The following is a 25,458-nucleotide window of genomic DNA, read 5'->3' on the forward strand; positions in this document are numbered from 1 at the left end:
TCTTGACTGAAAATAGACTTCAAGAATTAATGTAGAAAACAGTGAAAGCACTTTTCTCACAGTTACAATGCCACTTAAATTACTTGTTTGAGACTAGATTGTAGAAATACGGGGAATATTTGATTGTGGTTTGGGAGAAATGGATAGTTTCTTAGGCTGTTTGCAGCACATAACTCCAGACAACCAGGTAACTTAATACATGCTTCAGATCTTAGATGACATTTTCATTGATATTTGTGATGTTGTAGGTGCAGGTACTAGAAAAAGAACTTGCAGCATCCACTTCTGAAGATACTCACCCATACAAAGAAGAGCTGGAAACAGCTTTGGAGCAATGTTTTTATTGTTTATATGGTTTTCCTAGCAAAAAAAGCAAAGCAAGGTACCTAGAAGAACATTCAGTACAGCAGGTAAGTTATGTATTGCTTAATATCAGTGAAACTTTCTGTGATGCTGGAAGATGCAGCCTTGCTTCGTGTTAATGTACCTCAAGGTACTTACAAAAAAGATTTTTATTTTGTGTTTGTGTATATATGTGTGTGTGTGTGTATATAGTGTGTATGGTGTTTATATGAATTTATTATTATTTTTACTTTCCCCTCTTAAAACTTATGTAATTTGCATGTTGTAGAAAACAGACTTTTCTTTAAAAAAAAAAAAAATGTAGGAGACTTTTTGAATACAAAGAGTCATGTTTGAAATGAAATGCTAGTGTAGTCTCACAGTAATTTGCTGTTTCGAAAGTACTGACAAACTGATTTTTATTGAGCCATGCCTTTCCTGTTTTCAACAGAGAAGGAGAAGTTTGAGGTTGAGAAGTGTAGAGAGGAAAATGAAAATGTCAGCTTATAAGAAGAAAAACTTTAGCAGCCAACCTTGCAGTTTATGAAAAGTGGTACCGTTAAAAATACAACTTATTTTGTCAGAACCATGATGGTTGAATATCTATTAGCTGTTTATCAGAAATATGTGAGATTCAGTTGAATTTGAAAGAAGAAAAACTACTGAGTGCCACATGAAAAGTGTTATAATCTTAAAGAAGGGACAGAAAAATTGAGATATCAGTCCTCCGCCTGAAACACTGATTTTTTGCTTATAAACCTCCAGATGAATTTATGGTTACCAAATGTAAGTGAGCATAACATTAGAAATAAAAGTTACATTTTTACATCTCTGTTTGAAAACGTTCTCATTGAAGTTGTTAAAAAGAAAATGGAGTTCTTAGCAGTACAGCTTCATGTACAAAAGCAAAATTTAAGGAATAAGTTGAACAATAAGAGGTAAAAACTTGGTCTAACAGGAGAGAACTGTATTAATAAAAATAATAGTTTGTCTAAACAAGTGGAGTGACTTTATTTTTCAGTGGCATACACTAAGTTGCAAATAAATGCTAGTCCTTTAATTGGTGAAGCAGTAATGCTGTATTTGTGAGTACCAGGTATTAGGAGTGATTTAATTGTTGAGAGGTTTAATCATAGAATCATAGAATGGTTTAGGCTGGAGGGAACCTTAAAGATAGCTAGTTCCAACCCCCTGCCACAGGGTGTCATAATTAGAGTCCTTCTGGAGTAACACGTACTGTTTGGTAACTGGAAAAGTCATATAAACTCACTTTTAGTAGACAATAATTTTGGAATTTGAGATAATTTTTCCCCTCTTTCCTCCTCCCTCTTCAGGTGGATCTCACGTGGGAAGATGCCTTGTTTATGTTTGAATATTTTAAGCCTAAAACTCTTCCAGAATTTGACAGTTACAAAACCAGCACCGTTTCTGCTGACTTGGCCAACCTTTTAAAGAAGACTGCTACTATTGTTCCTCGGACAGACAAACCTATGCTGAGCCTAGATACTGTGTCTGCCTATATCGAAGGAACATGCAGCAAGGTATAATGAGTTCCTATAAAAACAAGATTAAATTACTGTAGTGTTATTTTTGTGTTGATTTTCAGATAGTTAAGGGAATGATTTATTAAATAATACTGGATTTCCTTAGATAATTGCATTTAAATGAAATGACACCTCCAAAGCTTCTGGTCTTGAAATTTAATATTGGTTAAACGGAGTCAATGTGACATGTTCTAAGTGCTCTGTAAATCTGTGGAATATTTTCACTGTTTTCATATTCAACACCTTCATATTCTGTGATGGAAAGACTACTTTCACTGTAAGGAAGAAGCAAAAGTTCAGCTCATTTAATATGTACATTTTATTAATCTTTATCATTAATTTATTATCTCCAGGCGCCATCTCTCCCAGATGGTGCAGACTATTCTCCACCAGTGGTGACTGAGTTGTATTACCTTCTGGCAGACTACCACTTCAAGAATAAAGAACAGTCCAAGGCCATCAAATTTTACATGCATGACATTTGCATTTGCCCAAACAGGTTGGTATTGTTGCATCCTACACATGATATTCATTCTTTTTATTTATTTCAGTATTAGGAAAGCATAAAAATGAAACTTTGTTTTTGTTTCAGGTGTTAAAAGCAAGCAACCCTGCACTCTGTTGACCTCTTTTATTTATCATGCTTAAGTATGGTATTTAGGTGCTGTTTAAACTAAATCTGTTTCTTAGTAGCATCAAACTTACTGAAATACCACCAAGATTAAGCAATTTCATGTTAAAAATTGATTAAATCTTAGGGCTTGCATATTGGATGTTAGCTGTCATTTCAGTTCCCATTGTAGACCAATTTAAATGACAAAAACTCCAGTTTAAATTACTTAAGATGACTGTTTCTAAGTTCAGTCAGGTAACAGAGACAGGAGGGAAGGTGAGGGCACAGAGCAATTTTACATGTGAAGTCTACAGGGGAAATAGACATAGTTTAATGGTGTTGAATCTTCGGTCTGGGAACTGGTTAGGAGATTGCTAGAACTTTAGCTTGAAACTTGATAAATTACAAAACAAAAAATCCAACATATTTCTCTGGAATTTTGTAGATGTCACAAATAAATGAGAGTGCATTTTGACTTTATTCTGTGAATTTTCGTTGTTCAGAATAAGATGCTTTGTGTGGTAGCATACTACTTTTGCCCTGGTCATTTTAGATACTATTTCTAAAGATTTCTGTATTATGGTTCCCTTTCCATTCCCCTCTGTTGGAAATGTCTCTGTTGAGGTCTGTTGACCCAAAAATGAGCTTTCAAATTAGCAAGAAATTAATAAGCAAAATTGTGAGAATGTTGTGATTATTCCTTTGATGTTAGAATTGTGGTGGAAAAAAATAAAAATTCCAGAACCATTAACCTCAGGTGTTAATTTGAAGTTATGTGATAGGGAATCTATTCTGACAGTTGTAAATAATATAATAAATGCAGGGCTGGTTACTGAATGTTTACTTCAGAAAGCAATCTTTCTTAATTATTGAAATTTCTCAATATGAATTTGTTCTTTGTGATATCTACATTGGAAATAATTGTGATGATAAAAGCTGTTCACAGTTCAGCCCAACGACTCAAAAAGTCTGAATGGCTGCTGACTGCTATGTCTTTGCCATTCAGTGTAGTGTGTGTGAGGGAGGTTGTTGATACGTTATTTTCTTGCTTGCCTAGGTTTGATTCGTGGGCAGGCATGGCTCTGGCTCGAGCAAGTCGTATTCAGGACAAGTTGAACTCTAATGAACTGAAAAGTGATGGCCCAATCTGGAAGCATTCTACTCCTGTCTTGAATTGCTTCAAGCGAGCCCTCGAGATCGACAGCTCTAATCTCTCCCTGTGGATAGAATATGGCACCATTTCTTACGCCCTGCATTCTTTTGCATCTCGACAGCTTAAGCAGTGGAAATCAGAACTCCCTCCTGAAGTTGTGCAGCAGGTGAGACTTGACTTAGTGTAGTGGGGACTTCTAAATCTTTTAAATGGTCTTTCCTGACACAGTAACTTAAATATTCACGTGCTGCTGCATGTAGTGGCTCCCTACTAGACTGAATGTTAGTAATATTGGAAATTCTAATTTGCATTCATAAAAGCAGTTGGCATCAAGCACTGTTTAAAGAGTTTGGGGTTACTGTTTTTTGATGTTGTTTTGTTTTTCTTTCTGTATAAAAATATTTTGAGCCCAATCTTTGAATTGTCTTTAAGAGACACAGCCTTTGCGAAAGGTGAGTTAAAAAGTTTACCTTACCTTTCTGTAAGTGTCATGCCACTTTCCCAGGAATAGGTGAAACATATATGTGTTTAAGTAGTGAAAAGATCAGGAGTTACTCTGTCTGCATTCATGTGTCATCTCTCGTGTCTAAAGCCATCTGTTTTCTATGCTTTGGGGCTACTTACTCACATGAAATATCAAAATACGGAGCTTGATACATTTTCATAGAAAAAGTTGCTATGAATTCATTAGTAATGAGCAATTGCAAGGCACTCTTTCTGACCTTGATGGAGTTGCAAGGAGAAATGTTTTGTCTGTCTTTTTGGACCAGTAAGCCAAATTTCTGATTTAATTATTCTGACTCACAAATATTATGTAGTTCAGAGTATGTGGGAACAGAGTGGAAAAGAAACACTGCTGCTGGGTTAATTACTGTTGTGTTATGAAACTTACTAGTGGTTGAACTACAGAGAGTGGCACTGGAGCATACTTATTTACCAGGACAGTGTACTCACAGCAGAGTGATGGGTCTTGTATCTCAGCTGCATGTGTGACTGTATTAAAGTTGCTCTCCTTCTAGCTGCTTATATGTGTTTGACCCTCTGCCCAAAAAGGTGATGTAAGCACATATGCTAAAGGGGGGCAAGTGTTGTGTTGTGGTTGGCTTTTTTTCCCCAATAACTATGTGTGCAGTGGCATCTAACAGTACATATATATACATATAAGGGTTATTTGTTAATAACATCATAAAAGCTTCAAAACTACTCAGAAAATTAAGTATTATGCTTTATGTCTTTGTTCTATTAAAGGTTTGCTCTGACTGTCTCATGGCCTCTTGGCTACAAGGAGCTTGCTAGAGATTTTCAGGATAGTGCTGAGCTTATTTCATGTTGTCAGATAAAAAGTACAATGCAGACCAACCATCTGAAGTTGTGGATTAAATCAGAATGTTTATTTAGCGCTACTTGAATTAAAAAGTGTCCTTTTTTCAATTAACAAAAGCTCTGTTATATTAAAAGCTAAGTTTGAACAATATAATCTTCCTTCCAGGAATATATATTTTTCAGGATTGAGTTTCTCGTACGCAAAAGGTTGAAAATGCTTTAAAGAATGTTCCTCATCTTTGCGCTTTTCTGAGCAGGAGTGTGTTTTGAGCATTTTTCATTGTAGCCACAGTGAACTCATGTATTTCTCAATGCTTCATTCCATCTCAGATGGAAGAACGCCGAGACAGCATGTTGGAGACAGCCAAGCTGTGCTTTACGTCAGCATCTCGCTGCGAGGGGGACGGCGACGAAGAGGAGTGGCTTATTCACTATATGCTGGGAAAGATTGCTGAGAAACAGAAACAGCCTCCCGTCGTCTATCTGCTTCATTACAAGCAGGCAGGTCATTACCTGCACGAGGAGGCTGCCCGATATCCAAAGAAGATTCACTACCATAATCCACCAGAACTTGCCATGGAAGCACTGGAGGTAAAAGGAGAAAGTAAAATACCTAGACTTGAAAGCAGTGTTCTTTATAAATAACAAAGTACCAGTTATTATTGATTTATATTATGAAGCATGCAGAGCATAAATGGTGCCCTGCATCTGGCAACGTTTACAAGACTAACTTAGAGAATAAAGTGAAGTCTGTTTCTCAGGCTGTTCCTGTTTTAAAGACAGCTTATATGTACAGTCTCAATATTGGACAGTTTTTGCTTTGCTGCACACAGTGCATTAGTCAGGTTTGATCAAAATCAAAGTGAGTGTTTCACAAGCTTCTCATACCTGGGAGAGCATAAGTTAATGCATGAATTGGAATGATGGTGATAACACCTTTGTTTTTCTTTGTGTCTGGAAAAACAGGGCATCTGGATCATACCCAGCGGTGACTTCAGCCTTGTCTGCTTTCACTGTTTTATTCTTTAGGTTGCATTTATTAAAATTTTCAAGTTTTCAGATTCTGTCATTAGCAAACAAGGACACAGTCTATTCAGAGAAGTTAACGTACAAGCTGACCCTCATATACTATTTCCTGCAGTTGCTACAGTCTGTTTGTTATGTACAGAGCTATGCATTCTCTAATGACTAAATGCACTTGGGTGTTTTCTAGGTGTACTTCCGACTTCATGCTTCTATTTTGAAACTTGTGGGGAAGCCAGATTCTGGAGTAGATGCGGAGATATTACTTAGCTTCATGAAAGAAGCTTCTGAGGGACCTTTTGCCAGGGGTGAGGAAAAGAACACCCCAAAAGCTACAGAAAAGTGAGTGCTAATTGCTAGGAACACCATTGAAAGGCATACTTGTAAACTGCTGAATAATGAACCATTAAAATGAAACTGAATGAAATACAGACAAGCCAAAGGAATAGATTTAATTTAATTCTAATATGTGCAATATCAGGCACCGTGTAGAGTCAGAAGGTCTTCTCAGTAATTGGTGCAGTGTAGATGGGAATGGAATAAAATGGAACAGCTTTGATCTTGTGATCTGTTTTGAAACGACCGTTTTATTTATTTTCATATCAACAATCAAAATTGCAAAAGCAAACACTTTTATTTTGAAGGTTAAGAGAGTTCAGTCCTCATATTTTGTCATCTTAAAAACCAAAAGATAAATGTTTTACTGCTGAACACTGATAGGGAGCATATGATCAAACTCCATTAGTTGGAATTTTAGTAAGATTTGATAAATTTATTGGAAATGTCATGATGTAGCCTGTTTTCTTTCTCTGTATGTGTTACCGATATGTTAATGCAAGTTCTTCTCCTCCTTACTCTCCCAGGGAAAAAGCTTGCATGGTTGATGAAGACTCTCACTCTTCAGCTGGAACAGTGCCAGGCCCTGGGACTTCCCTGCCCTCATCCTCTGGTCCAGGTCTGACATCCCCACCTTACACAGCCACTCCAGTTGACCACGATTACGTCAAATGTAAAAAACCCTGTCAGCAGGCAACGCCGGACGGTACAGTCCCTGTTCTCAATACTGGCAGCACAGGGAGGTGCTTTAATCATGGGGGGTCTGACCTGAAATGATCAAACTGCTCATTTCAAGGAGGGTGATGGGTCTGTGGTATCACGGGCAATATTGATGCTTTATAAATTCAGTACTTTAAATAGAATCAATGTACAGTCAGAGCTTTAAATACAGAAGTCAAAGTTGTCACCTGCCACCATTAACACCTGTCAATTAGTCAAAATGGGACTGTTGACAGAAGGAGAATGCAGCTGCCTGAGTTTTCATTAATCTTTTCTTTCTTGTTTCTGCAGAGCTAAGTGTCTGAGCTTACTAGGAAAGAGGTGGATTCAGTCTTTAGAAGATTGAATGCTCTTTCAATGCCTGTGTGAACTGACCAGGTGAAAATTTGAACTGTGGCTGAAACAAAACAAATTGCTAAAAAGCAAACCAAAACAGTATGAAACAGTGTTTTACTTTTTTGAAGGAGGCAGATGGCAACTATTTTGAATATATTGTGTATCAGCACGAAGTGATTTGCATGACAATCCAGTAGACTTCATCTTTTGATTTTTATCATTTGCAGTGACTGGCTAGTAGCTCATCTTTATAGGTTATAAAGATATAATAATAATTGTCTTAGAGCAGCAGAAGGTAGGATGGTGTCAGCATTACTGACATGTAGAATACAGAAGAAATTAAATTACTGTTTAAGTAATTTAACATTTTTATTGGGCTTAGGAATTTTATTCTCATTCTATTCTTCTGGTCATTTGTATATCCATCTGAATCTATGAATATCAGCACTCAAGAAGGAGTAAAATATCTAAAGTGTACAGCATAGTGTGGATAGAATGTGGTAGGGCCCTGGAGAGGTGTTCTGCTTGATATGAATTTATTTGTGGAGGGTGGGGTGCCTCCTGCTGTCAGTTTCTGAAGAACGGTCATTTGTAAACACCTTACATTGGCATTGTTTTGAAACAAATGTTCATGGACCTGGAAACTCTGCAAGATGAATTTATTTCTTTTCCCCAACAGATAATTCTTGGTGAAACTGACAGAACTTCCTTCATTTCTTTCACTGAATTGAATATCAAAATATTCATTTTATGCATGCTTACATTTAAACCTGGATTAATTAATCAGACTCTTTTGATATCATACGTGATATGTTGGTGTACTGGTCAGACTTTTATGTCAGTTAGCCTCTTTTTGAAATAGCAAAAACAGAAGGAAGTAAATATTTCAGTATTTTCTAAACCATATTCCCTATAAGCAGCAGTTCTGACTAAGGAGACTGCATCTGCTCAGGTGCTGCAGACTTGAAGTGTCCCCAGGAGACAGATAAGTTAGATGAATTTTCCTATACTTGTCAGTACATTTGCTCACAGTGAGGTATTATGACTTTTGGCAGACTGACTGCCCAATGGGGGCAAAGCTGGCTGCTTAGCAAAGCCTGAAGGTGCAAGCTAAGGAACATCTGCACCTGTTAGCACAGCAGTTCTTGGGGCTGCTAGGACTTAGCTTTGCTGCTGTCACAGCAATTCAAAATGTCAGCTACTGAAAGAAGCAGAGTTAAGGGGATCTTTAGGAAGGCAGTGTGCATTCATGACAAGTAGAATTGGGAAGTACTGCATCGTTCATTGTGTTTTGTAAGTTGCTGGCAAAACTAAACTCTGGATACAGCACATTGAAGGGCTCCAGGAAACTGAAATAATTGCCTTGGGGCTGCTGCAGACGGAAGGAGAGCTAACGGGCTGAGCGGTGCTTGGAAGCCTCCTGCTTTTATATTGTTACATATATTGTGCTTCTCTGCATTCATTTGCATTTTACTTACATTAAAATACATACTTCTGAAGTAAAATGCTTTTGACAGCTTACATATAATCACATCACTGAAAAAAACTGGTGCCTGTATTTCCATTGTACTGTTCCTAAAAATAGCAAGAAACTATCCATCATTTGACTACTCTTTAGACTTTTTTCTTAACCATTCTGACAGTAATTGAAAGTGCCTATATTGCTGTTCACGGGCTGGATAGTTTGACCTGAAGTCAGCCTAGATATGTATTCTTTCTGAGGCTTTACAATACTCTTATTTACTTTTGCAAAAGTAAATATCTCTTGTATCAATACTGTTGATCGTATGTGACAAACAGAATGAGAGCATTGTACAGATTCTTATCCACAAAGGAACAAGTAAGTACAGCCTGTGAAGTAACTGAACTTTGTTTTCCTCATGGCAGCTCCTAGTAGAGATCCTCCTCAAGGAGACAAGTATTGTCCATTTGCAGCTTGTATTTAGTGGCTGACCAGCTGCTGTTGTGTGTGCAAAGTAGGCAGCCTCCTTTCTCTTCTCCTGTCTTTCCATTCAGGAACTCTCTTTCCTTCCTGCTGTTAATCCTGTCTTTTCTGTTGTCACCCCTGCCTGTTGCTGTTTTATAACTCTCCAAAATGAATACTTGCATTTGATACTAGAAGCCTGAGACTTAATTTTATTATTTTTTTTTAATTTTCCAAGAGCAAACTGGGGAACAAGAAGAATCAGGAACACAGTGGGGGCCGAGGCTCTCATTGCCTGGGGTATCCCCACGTTCACACAGCTACATGGCCAGCATTATATACCAGAACAGACAAGCTCATAGATATACTTATATCACCTGGATTTGTGCAGTCATTAAAAACCAGTCACACTACAGCCTTCAATCAGTTTTGCTAAATTGGGAGCTAATCATAAAAATTGGTTAGGAAAGCAAAGCAAAGCAAAAATAATAAGAATAATAATCAGAGAAAGCAAGTTTCCAAGCGTAGGCTAGAGATTGTTGTGTGGTCTTTTTTTTGCTGTAATATGCTGTTGTGGTGTTGATATTCAATTACAAATTATTGTGGTATGCAGATGATGTATTCAGTACTCATTGCTACTGCAGTGTTAAAATTGTCTTATTGTTTAAGTCTCCATCCATGTCATGTAGTATGTTGTGTGTAGTTAGATGTAATCATCCTTTTTGTGTTTGTCTTTGCCTGATTGCTTTTGCAACCAATATTGCCCGTGCTGCCTCTAACCTTTTTACAAATCTCTGTTCCCCAGGCATTCTCTTCCTGCTTTTACCTGTCACGGCTTGCTTTAAGTAATTGGCAAATCCTGCATGATAACCTCACTGGGAAAGGCTACTTGCTTCATGCTGTGGGAGAAGTCTCCCTTCATAGTATGTTGGTCCTGTAATTCTGCAAATGTTATGAAGATGCAGTTTCTTGTATGAGGGGCATCAGCATCCTGATGAGACGAAGGTGATCTCTGAGAAACTTCCTGCACATAGGCTGTCTCTCATGTTAAAGTGAATAAGTTTCAAAGATGGAGGGGATATTTCTGTGCATAAAAAGAACGTCCACATTGCACTTTGGAACATTAAAATCTAACTCTTGAAAATTCCATCTCTCCCACAGTTTGAAATGAAAGCTTCAGGTCTGCAGTGCATATCCTATTCTGGTACATGGTACTGGATGTTCATGGGGACTGCACACTGGACTCCATGAATAATGAATCAGATCCAGTTTATTGCAGTATGCTCCATTTTTACTTTTTCCCCAATTTAACCTCATGCTGATTAGTGCAGCACTGTCAAAGAATTTGACCAAATGAACAGAACACTGATGAGGTTTTGCTGCATTGAAAACATTTGAAAACAGTAATATAGGACTGCAAGTTACCAAAACACATTCAGTGGTCAGTGTACAGTGACTTTCATCTGATTCATTTTATAAGAGAACTCCCTTTGTATGTTCAGGGGATTTGTTGTCCTCGAAATTAACCTGCTCCTATGCAAATCTTTGCAATTCTTTTGCTTTCAGTAGCGTGCAAATGGCTTTGCAGAGTTGGATGTTGTCTCCTGTTATGGTAGAAACTGTTTCAAGAATGAGAATGGTCTGATGCATCATGTTTCTGACCACAGAGCAATAGAGAAAAATGCTCATACATACACAGAAGAAGGAGGGGGCTGTGGTGTCAGGTGGGCAGGGAGAGAGAATTTATAGGTCTACAGCCTTGGAAGAATCCACTTTATTTTTGCATGAGAGTATGTATACCTATTTATATATATATATATTTAATACATAGTCATTTATTCATTTGCTGTGTGGCAGAAACTTTCTTTACTTTAAACTGAGCTTATATATATAGATCACTCCAAAGTAATGCCTCCTGTTGATTTCCATGAAAATTATAAGAGATACGAAGAGTACAATAACACTGTCTGATAGAGCAAATTTTCAGCTACAAAACATTTTTTTCAGCATAGTTACCACTGTTAGCTCTGCATTTTTGCCAGTGATGATGAAGAGCCTGCGTGCCGTGCTTGTAAAAATCTGCACAGCTGAAATGTACCACCCACCCCTCACATCCACTGCTGGCTCTCCATAAATGTTCACAAGTGTCAATGCTTGTCAATAGGGGCCAGTTTTTCCTCATGGAGGAATTTCATTTCATACCTTTGCTTCATTCGTGCTTCCATGTCAGACACCATTCTATCAGACTGCCCCTCTGCTGCCGTCTGCCACACAGCAGTGGAATGGGATATTGGTGGGAAGGCTCAGCCTCTACTGCTGTACCACCAGTGTCCACCTCTGACTGTGTGAGCCAACATCATAAAATAGGAGGCATTACTTTTGGAACAGCCCTCCTACATAGCTTTTCAAAAAAACCTTTCTCTGCCACTTGTTTCTGATTTTTGATGAGTAGCTGAATGTTTCTGACGTTTCCAGGTTCCTTCTTGTTATAGCTGAGTATGTGTAAGACATTATTCAGAAGAAGTCAGTTACACCCCATTGGCTTTCTAAGCCTTCCCCCACATGCTTCAGAGGTCCTCTCCCTGCCTCTTCTCATTTCAAAGAAGTTTCAAGGAATGGAGGACAGGCAACACAATTACAAAGCTGCATAGTAATTAATTGGCAAGATGGGGTACCTTATTTATATTGGCATGGTAAAGCTGTACTTCAGCTCCCCTGAGAATAAATTATGTCAGTTTGTACCATGAGCTGATTTTACCTAGCTGGCATACTTAGCAGTAAGAGCTTTGTCATTAGAAGTGCATGTCTGCCTCTTCAGGTGGTTTACTTCAGCAGTTGCATTAAATTTTCCTTAATAACAGCAATAATTATTAAAAAGTTACGATGTTCTTCTTAATGGCTGTCTTCCAAATGGACAAATATCACCAGCTGGGAATTAGCAACTACTTCTCATGTCTCACAGATTGATGTTAGACTTGGTAATCTTAAGGGTCTTATCCTGCCTAGGTGGTGCTGTAATTCTTTCACTGCAGTGGTCTTTGGCTCGTAGGTTGAATAACACTAGTGAATATCTCTCTTAGCTACAGTCAGCTTTTAGCAATGAATGTAAATATACGTATAATCTGAGGGACACACAGCACCTGTATTTCTGAGCCTGTTATAGGAAAAGTACTTTTTTATTATTGCTATTATTCCAATGCTACTCTGTGCCACTGCAGTGAGTTCTGCATTACGAACTGTGGCACTGAGGTTACCATAAAAGCTTTTGTTTTGTTTTTAAACTGTATAAAAGCCCATCTATGATTACCTGACAAACCATGGCTCTTTGTCCACCTGTGCTTGAAAACCTGCAGCAATTCTGTTGCTTCTGTATGCTCTTTTTTTAACTGTAAGTAGCAGTTAAACTTGAGATTCAGAAAAAGCATGGAACTTTCTTGCTGCAGTTAAAAGCTACTGCCTTTTCTGCTGCACTCAGTGACTAAGGAGAGCAATTCTGTGTGTTTGGCAATCCTCCCCTAGTTACTCCCTCTAGAGAAAAACTTCCCTGCAGTACATATATTTGAAATATCACATCATATATCATATGAATTATAGTCCATCTTCTCATGCAGAGAGGTTAGTGTAATCTCCTAGTGATCTGTTACTGCTCTAGCAGTTCTTGAATTACATTCTAATGCTTCATCTGTCATAACCCACACATCAGAACTGGCCTCCGAGCTTATGGCAAAATTTGGAAATTTGCAGTTTTCTTTTTTCTTCCCTAATGAGTAATTCAGCCTTTTTACTACAGATGCAGAAACTTCCTTTAAAAATTACCAAGGGAGCTACTGTAAATGTTTTGCTGATGCCAGCTGGGAGTTCAGTGGTACCACAGAATGTTATTAAGGCTCTGTAAGTGAGTCACTGAAAGCTTGGCTGACCTCTCCTCAGAATCATTCTTTTCCAATTCATCCCGATTATATCTCTTCTGTAGAAAACTTGTCATCATTATCCAACCATAAAGCTTCAAATTAAGAAACAAATACTCTTTCACCATTCTTTTTCGAGATACGGTTTTATTAGTATCAGTTAATTGAAAGGGAAGGTTTTCTTTGTGTTTTAGTGAAAAGCTGAAGAATTGTATCAAATGTGGTTTTGTTCTGCTGGAATCCTAATAAGGAAAATCTGACCTGAAAGCTGAAGGTCTGCAGAGGGATTTATATTGATAATGTAAATTCATAGATGGCCCATAGCTCTCTTGAACATAAGTGATTTGGATGGAAAAGGAGAAATTTAATTAAAAAATCAGCTCATCTGAAAGGCCTTTGCTTTTTTAAATTTTCTTTCTTGATCATACCAAGGAACTTAATGAATAAGAATGCAGTGGAAATACCTAGGCAACATATCTAGCATGTCTCTTTGTTAAGCTATCGCTCTTCCTTAAGCAGAAACTGGAAATTTATGTTTGGGGCTACAAATGTAAAGAGAATTGCCTACAATTTTGCTTGGACATGGAATTATGCTGGCACGATATTACAGAAAAACGGCCGTTTCCCATCTCAGTTGTGCAAGGTTGTCTCTGATAACCCTTGATGTAGAAGAACTTGGGTTGTATCAGGTTGGTTTTGGATGTGGAAGATTTTCTCTTGCCTGTTTGTCCTGAGTGTGAATTTTGTCCCCTGCAGCTGTGATCCTGTGCTAATTGTCTTGTGGTCTGTTGTTAGATTAGCAGCTTAGTTCTGACCATGACATTGTCAGCAACCGCAGTGCACCACTCCACTCAGTGATTTCTGTCAAGGCAAATTCATTTCTACTCTTCTGTCTATTGCCTTAGTCAAAAGAGAAGTCTAAGAGCTTTCCTGTCTGTCTTAGACTTAGCTCTTTGATGGGTCGTTTGCCATATCAAACCACCTTTCAGAATGTTTGGTGAACATCATCTAACACCTGCAGGATAGGTGGCATCAGTGATCATTCCTGTAAGTCTTTTTTTCCTCTCTAATGGTGCCAAGTTGGGTTCTTTTTTGTCCTTCACAAGTAATTTTTACTATTATTGTTGTTCAGTTTTATTTTATCAGTAGACTCTAGATTCAGACGCAGTGTCAGACTCTAAATTCTACTGGGTGCTTCTCAAGGCAATTGCACAGTAAAGCTGCAAAATATTTGAGGGTGATACAGCAACTGAAATATTTTGTTCTCAACCTAACTGCTCGTCACTGTTAAGCATTGTTTCTTTTGAGTCAAATTCCAGGATTATATTCTAGGATAAAATTTGATGGGTCAATGAGCTCTCTATCACATTAGTGTTAAATAATACCAAGTGAAAGAATACTGGGATTTTCATTTCTTAACGCAAAGAAGTGAGATGAAAATAATGAGTTGAAGTAGACAAGTTGAAAGAAAATAAATACCTTTTAGACAACAGAATTGGTGGTTGTTAGGGACCCTGTATTGTACTGGGAAGATGTTTGCAGAGTGGCTGCAGTTTTACGTTACTGCTACCAACGTGCAGCTCCATAAGTACGAAATAGTTCATTCCTTCTTTATCTGTTTTGCAGAGAGGAGTCAGGATAGCACTGCAGCAGTGCTGTCTGACTCCAGTTCCACACAGGATATGTTTAATGAGCCTGCCAGTTCTCAAGACAGCCTGAGGAAGTCTTACACAGAGAAGAGGATTACTACTGCCTGTGCTGATGCCGTGATGCCCAGCAAGGAGATCCTGGGATCTACTGAGGAGAAGAGTAAGCCCATCTTAATGGATAATGTCAGCTAGTATTTTCTCATTAAAAAGTTTCTTCTGGCACGCGGAAGCACTGAAATATGCTGCACTGTGGCTGAGAATTTTAACTAGGCATTATTGCTGAATATATTAGTTATAATTTTAAGCTGAACTATGCTTTGCTCATGTGGCCATCATCCCAATTTGTAATGCCTGTTAAACCTTACAAATCAGAAAATCATGATAAACTCTTGGTGGTGGTAACCCTGTGACCTGCTTGCCTTCTGTTAGAGTATTAATCACTATTACTTCAATGCTTCAAATCTCTAAGTAATTTGAGTACTCATTTCAAAATAATCTCAATGAAAATAGTTTCTTTCCCAAATATAGATGCACTTTTTGTTCTAACCTAGCAACTGCTTGATATTCAGTTCTTAAAAAAGCAGCAGCAGTGGAATTAAATGTTTTATTCCACTGGATATTTTATGTTGTTGGAGAGTGGAATTGCTTTCTACCACACTTTTCCACATATAATAAAACTTCTGTATGAAGTCTTCTGAATTCCACTGGAAAAATTGTTTCAGATTTTTTTTAGACCTTGTCCAGAAGCTGGAATTTCCCTCTCTCCACTATTTGTACAGTTGAACATGGCAGTGGTGAGGGTGCACTTCACTAGGGAAAGAGAAACAAAATGAATGTATTAATTATGCCCACTTTTCTGGGTTGTAGGCACTTTGTGTCTTAAGGCTCTTCTGATAGTTCAGGCTATGCTTTAATTTCTTCCAGTCTCACAGAACCACAAAGCATGGTATGTGGATAGATAGCCCTGATTCACTTCACTGATTTCCCTAGGAGCAAGTGCCCACTGCCATCTTTTTGCTCATTAACTTTGACAGCCCGGTCTCTTGTTTTTAAGAATGCTTCAGCACATACCTAAGCCAGGGAAATCTGTGGTGATGTTTGCATCAAAACAAGCATACACCAATTCCTGTTTTGTTGGGTTTTTTTACTGGTATTTACACAACCTCTAAATCCAGTAACCTTCGGGTGATGGACTAAAACCAGGGCTATTCTTCAGGCTTGCAGTGAGTTAGTTAGTTGTGTTACTGTTTTCAGTTGTCTGTTAGGAAAACTGTGTTGAATTCTTGCTCTACTGACATTTATTAGAAAAAATGTTGTAACTGCAAAGTACCTTCCTAACTCATCTCCAAATCCCATTCAATGTCAAGGTTTATTAAGGCTTAGTAAACTTAAATGTTAGCTGTATGTTATTCTACTCATTATGTGTGTTTTACATGTACTAAATAGAAAACAGGCTGGGTTAGCTGCTGCTGATAGTTCTGAGCCCAAATTGGATTCTGGAATTGTGTTCTTCTAGGTACATTGTTGAGAATAACACATTTCACTTGGCAGGATGGCTTTAATTTTCAGTTCTTTTTTACTTTATTTGCAATGAAATTTCATTGAATTTAAAGTCTTACTTGCTTCCCTGCCACCCCATTCCCGCAGTTATCTTACTTGGTAAACATCAAGCATAGTCATAATTTTTTTCAGAAAGCATTTGCTAAATACGTCTACGTAGTCATGGAGAAAAGGATTGCCATTTGTTGCAGCCCATGTCAGTTATTCTGTACATGTCATTTGCTGTTTTGTCATTTTCATTGTCATGTTTAGTTCTCTCAATTTTCCAGTTACAGGAAAATCAGAAGAGCTGCTGGAGAGCTCAGAATCTTACCACGCTGTTGAGCCTGCTGGCCAGAAAGTTCTGGTGGACCCTCAGCCTGCTTCTGGCAATCCCTCCAAAACTGCAATCCCCCCACCCTCGCAATGGGACTGGAAGAAGAAAGCTGAAACGTGTGGAGATGGATCTGAATTCCCTCAGGGTCTTCCAGCAGACCTCGAGGAGCAGCGGAAGTTCCTGACAGAGCAGTGTGTTGCCTCCTTCTGCTTGTGTCTCAGCCGCTTTCCTCAGCACTACAAGAGCCTCTACAGACTGGCTTATCTGTACACTTACAGCAAAACGCACAAGGTGAGCAGAGCACTGATACAACAGCTGACCAGCTGTGTTTATTGCCTCAGTAAATAAACTGTGCTATCATCTCTACTGATTCAAAAGTTGCAGTGTTGAAGTTCAGCAGATAAGTTTGTTTCTCTAGTTTGGATTAGTGCAATGTGGTGTTTGTTGTTTGTTTTTTTTTAATTATTATTGTTGAATTAAGTTATTTTTTGTCATTCAGCAGAGAATTAGCTTTTAGATACATCACCTAAATGAAGGTGTTCTAATAAAAATGACAGTATTGTTTCTCCTCCTGAGTAACTGGGCTGAAAAGTCTTTTGGAAGCAGAAATTCTTTAGTATTGATATAAACAAACCACGTGACCCAGATAAGCTTTCTGGCTATCTTAGGTCATTGTAAGAGTGAATGTTTTTCCAGCATCCAAGCATGGAGACCACTAGCAGTTTGGTTCTAAACATCACATGTACACATGTGCCTCCTTAATTTGAATGTATGTTAGCTGTATGCCTGCATGTAAGGTGAGAGAGGGTGCCTTAAAAAGTAAAGAATTTGATTCTGCACATTTGAAACAATTAAAAGTAATATATTTATTGTATACTATTTATGTGTGTGAATAGTAGAAATTATCAGAGCTCTTTCACTAATTGTCATAATTAAGATTTAAACTCACAAATATCGCATTTCAAATTCTCTTATATGCTGCACTGCATTACTTCCAGATTTCTCCTTCCCACCACTGAAGCTTTCACAAATCAAATCTCTGGTGTGCAGTCAGGTAGGGAAGGGAAGCTAACAGAAGCAATAACAGCATTTACTCATAGTAGAAAACATATTTCCAGTACTGCTGCAAATTGAGCAATAGCATGTATTAGCAATGCGATGAAAGGTGATGAATATTTCATACGGCTGTAGAGCGATTATCCAGACAAATATGACCATTTTTCAGAGATAACTTGTTTTGCAAACATTCTTATGCTGTTTGTATGTGACAGTTGTTAATTTTTTCATGAAACTAATCATTAAGAGGAGCTGCAGACTCCTGCAATCTGTCACTTGTTGCTGACAAATGATTTTCTATCAACATTTAACAAGAAAGGCTGTCTATTTTCAGTTCAGTGGTTCAAATAGCATGTGTCCTTGCCTGAGGAATGACTTGTAAAATATTTTCTTCATTTTATTCTCAGTGATGATGCCTCCTCCTTTGCTACTCCAGATATAAATATCAACATATTGAATTGTGATGTTTTTCTGTATAAAACACATGTTGTTTTCTAGACTTATCTTGTCTCAGAATAATTGAATCTTGCTCATGTGAGCCTAGTAGTTATCAGGTTGGTTTCAAGGAGCAATATTGGCTTTTAATATCCATTTTTATTATTTCTCTAACAAACAACTACTCAGTACTACAAAAACAACAACAAAAAACAAAAACCCAGACTTCCAACTGATACAGGCAGACTACATATGTTGATTAGGTTAGAATTCTTTTTCTTAAACAACTCATTTAAGTCCTTTTGTAGAACAGCGTTGAATATCTATGGTTTAATGGTACATTAATGTATCTATAGTGGGAGTTTCACTCCTGAACAAATTAAAAACATGACAAGGATCCATGCATTTGCAGCGATAATTGGAGTGAGAAGTGTGCTTGGATATCCTGGTGACAAGCCCAACCAAAAAAGTTAATAAACTAGATCAGGTTGAGTCGCTTTGGAGGCAGACTGAGTTACTGGGAAATTTTAGAAAGCTGAGATGAGTCTTAAAATGCATATACCATCTTGGAAAATTCAGCATTTATGTACCAGTGCCAGGAATATGTATGAAGAATGGAGACTGATGGCCAGAATTCATGGTTCGCCAGGAAAGCAGAGGATTGGCAGGTCTCCACACTGCACAGAAAAACAAGTTTTCTTTATGCAATCTGTTTTCTCCCATTTTTGCAGTATTACATGTTTTGCTGTTGAAAGATTAATAAAAATAGTAGAGGGCTTTCTTTTTAACATCTTTTTCAAAAACCTTCCATACTGTTGGACTACATATATTTAGCTTCTTCTTCCCCCCTATCAAAACCCCACTTACTCTTTGAAGGCTACTTATCTTATTTCGTTATCACAGGAAATTTTACATAGCTGGTTTTTGTTGAAACAGTTATGCAGGAAAGCAAAGGTGAATTTTCAAAAGTTACTTCATCACTAGTTTTGGGAGTAGTTTTAGTTTCCGATTCACCTTGTGTCTCTCTTGAAGTTTTCATCCTTTGTGATGTTCAGTCTTTATCTCCCAAATGAGTGTTGGCGCACTTTGGAAAGGAAGAAGACAGGACTTGGCAGGACATTGTTCATCACTATTGCTAAAAAGCTCTGTGAATAGTGAGCACATGCCTAATGGTGTCAGGGTTAAGCAGCACTTCCCAGAGTTTCCAAGTTAAGTATTGGTGGCTTTTGTCATTGTTTTCTAATGGGTGTCCATCTCTGAGGTGACTCAGATTTCCATTTGCTTGACCATAAGAGATTTTTCTTTTCCATTTTAACAATGCTAGTAGACTTTTTTTGGCAGTTTATTTTACCTTGTCAGTCATCTTGCCTTTGAATCTTGGGGTGATGAAGATGTGGGAGGCAAGAGCTGAACTGGAAAGAGTGCTCTATAATTGCCCTGAGTCAGCCAGCTAAATCCAGCAGTTCAGGCCGACAAGCGGTGTGCCAAGAGGAATAAATCCCTTCTGCTATGTCCTGGATCCATTCAGCCACCGCTCATAACTTCATCAGCTAAAAACAAAGCAGAGCAGACTGTGAAATCTAATGAGTTGGAAGAGCTGTTCAGGCGTATTTAGTGGGAATAACTGATTGTGCTGATTTAAGGAGAAGGGGAGGGGAAAGTCTGTAACTACATTTTTTTAATTCTCGTTAGTTTTGATTGTGCGAAGGTCCCAGATAATTATCCCATTTGTCTGGATGATCTTTTTGCTCTCGCCTCGGTCACTGTCATCATAGTCAATAAAAGCCTATGAATTATATGTGCCATAAACATACATGCCTGTGAACGGTCAGTATCACATGCATAGCAGATCACCAGAGCATGACACTGCCCTTAATGATCTCTTGATATTTTCAGTATAAAACTTGGATTCAGGACTACATCTGTAGCTAAACACCTTCATCAGTTCTCTGAATGAACTGTTTTTGACATCCATAAATATCTGGATAATCTTTCCTATGCTCAGCTCTCTTGCACGTGAATCCATGATCAGCATTTTGCTAAAGGGGATATTCCAGTTTTGTAAGACATTGGCAACTGCTGCATGACTGCTGTCACTAGGACAAAGCACTTACGATTAGGCAGAGCTTTTAGTGTTTCATCAGAATCTTGCAGAGAAAATCATCTGGAAAACAAGCTAAGGTTTTCGCTACCAACAGCACAAGTATCGAGGTGATATTGCAGGTGGAGTATACTTGTCAGATGGACATCATTTTAATCACATTTCAGATTCACAGAAGCATATTTCCAGTCCCTAGAAAACAAATCTGAATTGAGCACTTACTTGTGTCTATAAAACCAAATGGCTTCCTCTCTTTTGTCTGCTCTGTAAGGAAGTTAACAAACCAAAACAAACCATCCTCAGTGTGATGCAACTCCAATGCTACTTTCTAATACTGATAGAAAAAAATGTAGCAAATCAAAACTACTGTCAGCAAAACTTTGCAATTGATAATTGTCCCATCTGTTGGTAATCCTAAATACTATGTTTTGCCCAAAGCCAACAGCTGTCCCTAGTTCTCAACCAACAAGAGATGTATATGCGTCTCTCAGGTAGTGCTCTTAGAAATCTGTGATTGTTGTCTATCATTTATTCCCCTACCAATGCTTTCTTTGTGAATCCATTCAGCAGCATTAACCAAATTTGATGATAGGCACAGAATTTTCCAAAGAGATCAAGTAAAATTACATGGAGGGCTGAGTAAAGATAAAAGGCTTGAATTAAGCAGCCCAATGAAAGAGGGCCACAGTTTTAAGCTTAGTGGTTACCTCTCGTGTTTGACCTTAATGCTGGTGGGTTTGCTGGTAGTTAACCTCGGGGAAGGTTTTAACCTAAGACAGGAGAGATTTAGTTTAGATGCTAGGAGGATGGCCACTTAGAAGGTGGTGACACACTGGAACAGGTTGCCCAAGGAGGTTGTGGATGCCCCATCCCTGGAGGCAATCAAGGCCAGGCTGGATGTGGCTCTGGGCAGCCTGGTCTGCTGGTTGGTGACCCTGCTCATAGCAGGGGGTTAAAGCTAGATGATCTTTGAGGTCCTTTTCAACCCTGGCCATTCTATGAGTCTATGATGTGAGGTGGCATTCTGCAGCTATAGGGAACTGACTGATCCTCAGCTGGAGCTGAGCAGTCTGAGTGCTCACTCTGAGAAGCAAGGTGGATTGTCTTCCCCGAGGGACATCATCCCCAAACCACACATCCACAAATGCTGCTGGAACAGCAGCAATCTGCAATACGTAGGACATTAAATCAAAACAAGCGATGGCATTACCTTCCTGCAACTCATCTGCCCTATTTCTTCTACAGAACCTGCAGTGGGCCCGTGATGTGCTGCTGGGCAGCGGCGTGCCCTGGCAGCAGCTGAAGCACATGCCTGCACAGGGGCTCTTCTGCGAGAGGAACAAGACCAATTTCTTCAATGTAAGTCTGTACCGTTGATAAACATATCCTTAATTTCTCAGCTATCATTTTAACACCTGTTTCTCTTTTGAAAGACTTATGAAAGGATGGTAATGTAAAATTTGGGAAAGGCATGTTAAATGAGCTACATAATTAGTGAACAAAAAGGCAGAACTGTAGAATAGAGGTTTCTGCTGGGTTTTCTCCTCATGGAGGGCAACACATGAGAGGGTTGTTTCTGATGAGCTTGAATATGTTGAGAGGTGTCAGCACTTCTGTTACACATCATTTACCATGTACTTAATGGCTGAGAACTCTCTAAAAATTATAATTCTATCAATTGTAATTATCCTCTTGTTTACTCTTTCTCAAATGGACTTTTAGTTCTCAAGTTCAACAAGTAGTGCCAGTTGCTCTCAGAAATCTCAGGAGCTGGAAGGAGCTCTTGCATTCTGCTTTTATATTTTAGCTCAGAAAAAGAACATTTCCAAGCCACACAGCACAGCAGCAGTGCTGTCTAATAGACTGTCCCTGTGTATGTGATATATTTTAGTCTACGTGGTGGTCTCTGCTTCTCTGGGTAACGTAGGAAATCATACTTATGAGACTTCTATGTGCACTTACGTACCAAATTCCCTGCTGCAACTGAGGCCCAATGCACTGCTGTTGTCTTCCAGTATCTGTGGCTTCTCTGTGCTGTGTTCTAGTTTTTTGTGCTCTTTTGTGATAGGATTCTGTAACCGTTCTGTGGCTTGTGGTGTGTGGGAAGGACCTAGAAATGTTCTGTTTGTTTCTGGACTATGATGTGGTTTCTTGTGATTGCAGTGACAGAATTTTGCCTCTGCATACCCATGCAATGCTATAGCCTAGCTTGATATTTTGATTCATCTGAAATTTATTTCCATTTTATACTTGTTAACATCTGTCTTCATCTTTGCTGTATGTTGTGTTAGTTAGCACCTCTGCACGAACTTCTTGTGCTTTCCTCTGCTTACAGTCCCTCAGTTGGGCTGAACAACTAAGGGATATCGACAGCAGTTCAGAATGATATCCTGGATTTATCTGTGAAAAGAATAACGTCATTCTGTCTTTCTAGAAAAAAAATTTCATTAACAACTACTGCCAGCCTGATAGGTTGTGGACCAAACAGCAGCGGCCCGATTGATGACTGCATGGCGTTGTCCTTCAGTATGTGCCTGCATTCTCTCTGAGAATCCTGCACTGTGATTAGCACTTGACATCTGTGAATATCTTGACTCCAGCCCAGCTGACCAAGTATTCTTGTAGATGTTAATGAAATTATTCATCATTCTTAAGGTCACGTGTGAGTTTTGCATGATCATGGCTGACTTGTTCATCATCGCAGCATTAAGTGTCAAGAATGTATTTTCATGTTTGAGGAATGAGGAATTCAGTACTGTGTATAAGGGAATGTTTCTACTTGCAACTGTGAATTACCACATTGAGAGATCACTGGTTGACTTAAATGATATCTAGTTTTTGAATGCTAGTGCTAGATAATTTAATTTAGATTCCATTGCATCCCTAGGTGCATGTTTTCCATTGTTATTTTATAGAACAATCATTCTTTACTGCTCATATTGGTATTTTTATACTCTGAAAGATGAAAATGCTAGGATTGATAAACTCTTTGAAATAAAGGATAGTTTTCAATGAAAGATAATGCTAGCCTGGTGCAATACACCAGCAACACTGTTAGAAAAGTGAGGAAGTAAGTGACAGTGATGGCCTCAGCTTGGACATAGGTCAATGTTAGCCCCAAGTTTTGCATTTAGAATGTTGCAATCAGGTATGAGACATTTCACACTGGGGACTCGAGTTCTGCAGTGTGGCTCTGCTGTGGTGACAGCATAACCAGGGATGGCTGGCACAGCTTGTGGGGGTCCTGGTGAATTGGTGCTAACATCTTGATTACTCCTGCAGGCACGCAGATTACTCTTGCTGTTAACAGATACAATATACATAATGAGCTTAGCGTGATTAAATATTTTGGTGATGTCATTTTCTACTAGCTATATTTTCAAAATCCTCTTCAAGCAATGCTTGTAGAACATGTGGCAGTAATCCAATACAGATGACACAAACATAGCACAGTGAGAAAATCCAGATCTGAGAGAGAAATGGCAACAAGTACACATGAAAAAAACTGTTAATGTCATCTGACATTCCAGAGTGGGACAAACCTAAACCTGTGAGCAACTTGGAAAGAAAAACCTTTCTGGGTTAAACCTCAACTAGCTCGTTCCCATGCAGAGCTCCTAGGCTGGCAGTGGTAAGCAAAGCACATGTGCTGCACCATCTGGGTCAGTGCTCAGAATATAGACCTGTGTGTCATCCACCACAGCCAGATGGTGGCACAGCCCACTGGCCCCACTGCTGTCTTCGCTTACAGACTCAGGTGATAAAACAAGAACTCCAAAGACTGCTACACAAGTAAGCAGTCACATAATCTTAGAAATTAAATGGCTAACCTAAGCTTATGAATGCCTTCCCTGGGGTATTTTGAACAGAAACACTTCATGTAGGATGTCTGTTTGCTTCCATATAACGAGTTTGATTTTTGGTTTTTTGAGAACTCTTTAGCTTTCATGCTACAAAAGAATTAAGTGAATGTCTAAGTGGCTTTCTGAATATAATTTATCATAGCAATACCATATCCTATACTTTATTGGAGCCAGTAGCAATGGTGGTGTTAGTCTCTTGACCAGACAGATTCAGGGTTGTTGAAATTACAGCTGGCTTGTTTTTACAAGTACAAACAATAATGTGCAAGAGAAAGCTAAGCAGCTCGAAGACGAGCAGGGACTGTGCCAGCCTGCTCCTCCCAGACATTTTATAAATCATGCATACTCCTAGTAGAATTATTTATGAAATGTTTATGAGAGCACTGTATGAAAAGAAATAAACACAGGGCAAACTGTCTCCCGTTCACTCTTACTGCAGGACTGCACGTCTGACTCTGTGTGTCAGTCTGTTGTCTAACTTGTTAGCTGTCACTCAGCTGCGACTGAAATCTCTTTATTTTTGCTGTCTTTAGAATGAGCAAAAAAGACTTTTGCTTAGCCTGATTTCCTCTTATTTGACATATCAGGAGATGCCAGGATGTGCAGAACTGGCCTTTTTATGTTTCAAGTAGAGCGTGCTCATTGCTTCACAGTACCCTGTTGCTTCCCAAACGAAAGAGAACAGCCCCAATGCTGTAGGACTGGTGCAGTGATGATTGCAGTTAGACTTGCAGGAGTTCTAGCAGTGCTTCAGTAGAAGTAGTTTTGGTTTGACCACTTGCACTTCTCTCTGTAACCTCTGTGTCAGGGTTCACTCCAGCTTTCCTCTTCTTTGTGTGTGTAAATATGCAGGAAAACGAAGAGGGCTTCAGAATGGTTTCTATAGTAACTAAATTAGAAATTAATTCATCGGGGAAAAACAAAAACCAAAAAACCACCATAACATTGCTTTATATAGCAGGGCACATTTTTATTTATTCAGATTTCGTGCCGTCATTAATAAAACAAAGTGAAACTTCATGCACAGATGATGAGTATTCATCAGTCTGTGTGTGGGTGGTGATTGTGGAAGAAGCATTTTGATGGCTGAGCTCAGTGTCTCAGTAACTTCTCCATATGGCTTAATACACTGGAGTTGTATTTTCCTGGCACATTTTCCAGTAATAAAGATCTTGATTTCCAATTTTGGTAGCTGTTCTCCACATAAGTAAATATATGAAAACTCTGCATGCACACATTCTATATAGTGCAGACAT

The 25,458-nt window shown here is 38.6% G+C and overlaps 1 protein-coding gene across 5 annotated transcripts in view; it reads left to right on the forward strand.

Moving 5' to 3' along the window:
• The window catches only part of CABIN1 (calcineurin binding protein 1), a 38,755-nt gene extending 14,135 nt beyond the window's left edge, over positions 1-24,620 (forward strand). For 2 of the 5 annotated variants that reach the window (XM_031555991.1, XM_031555992.1), the window contains exons 20-29: positions 249-410; positions 1,677-1,883; positions 2,240-2,385; positions 3,557-3,818; positions 5,306-5,566; positions 6,189-6,340; positions 6,862-7,040; positions 14,849-15,031; positions 16,701-17,038; positions 21,585-24,620. In XM_031555991.1, coding sequence (XP_031411851.1) covers positions 249-410; positions 1,677-1,883; positions 2,240-2,385; positions 3,557-3,818; positions 5,306-5,566; positions 6,189-6,340; positions 6,862-7,040; positions 14,849-15,031; positions 16,701-17,038; positions 21,585-21,716 — 2,022 coding nt within the window. In that variant the 3' untranslated portion in view covers positions 21,717-24,620. Of the gene's footprint in view, positions 1-248; positions 411-1,676; positions 1,884-2,239; positions 2,386-3,556; positions 3,819-5,305; positions 5,567-6,188; positions 6,341-6,861; positions 7,041-10,119; positions 11,318-14,848; positions 15,032-16,700; positions 17,039-21,584 lie in introns of those variants that run through there. The other 3 variants (XM_031555993.1, XM_031555994.1, XM_019621101.2) reach the window with 2 other exon arrangements.
• Positions 24,621-25,458: the final 838 nt, after the last annotated feature.

Source organism: Meleagris gallopavo, chromosome 17 (genome assembly GCF_000146605.3).
Source record: "Meleagris gallopavo isolate NT-WF06-2002-E0010 breed Aviagen turkey brand Nicholas breeding stock chromosome 17, Turkey_5.1, whole genome shotgun sequence".
Taxonomy (NCBI): domain Eukaryota; kingdom Metazoa; phylum Chordata; class Aves; order Galliformes; family Phasianidae; genus Meleagris; species Meleagris gallopavo.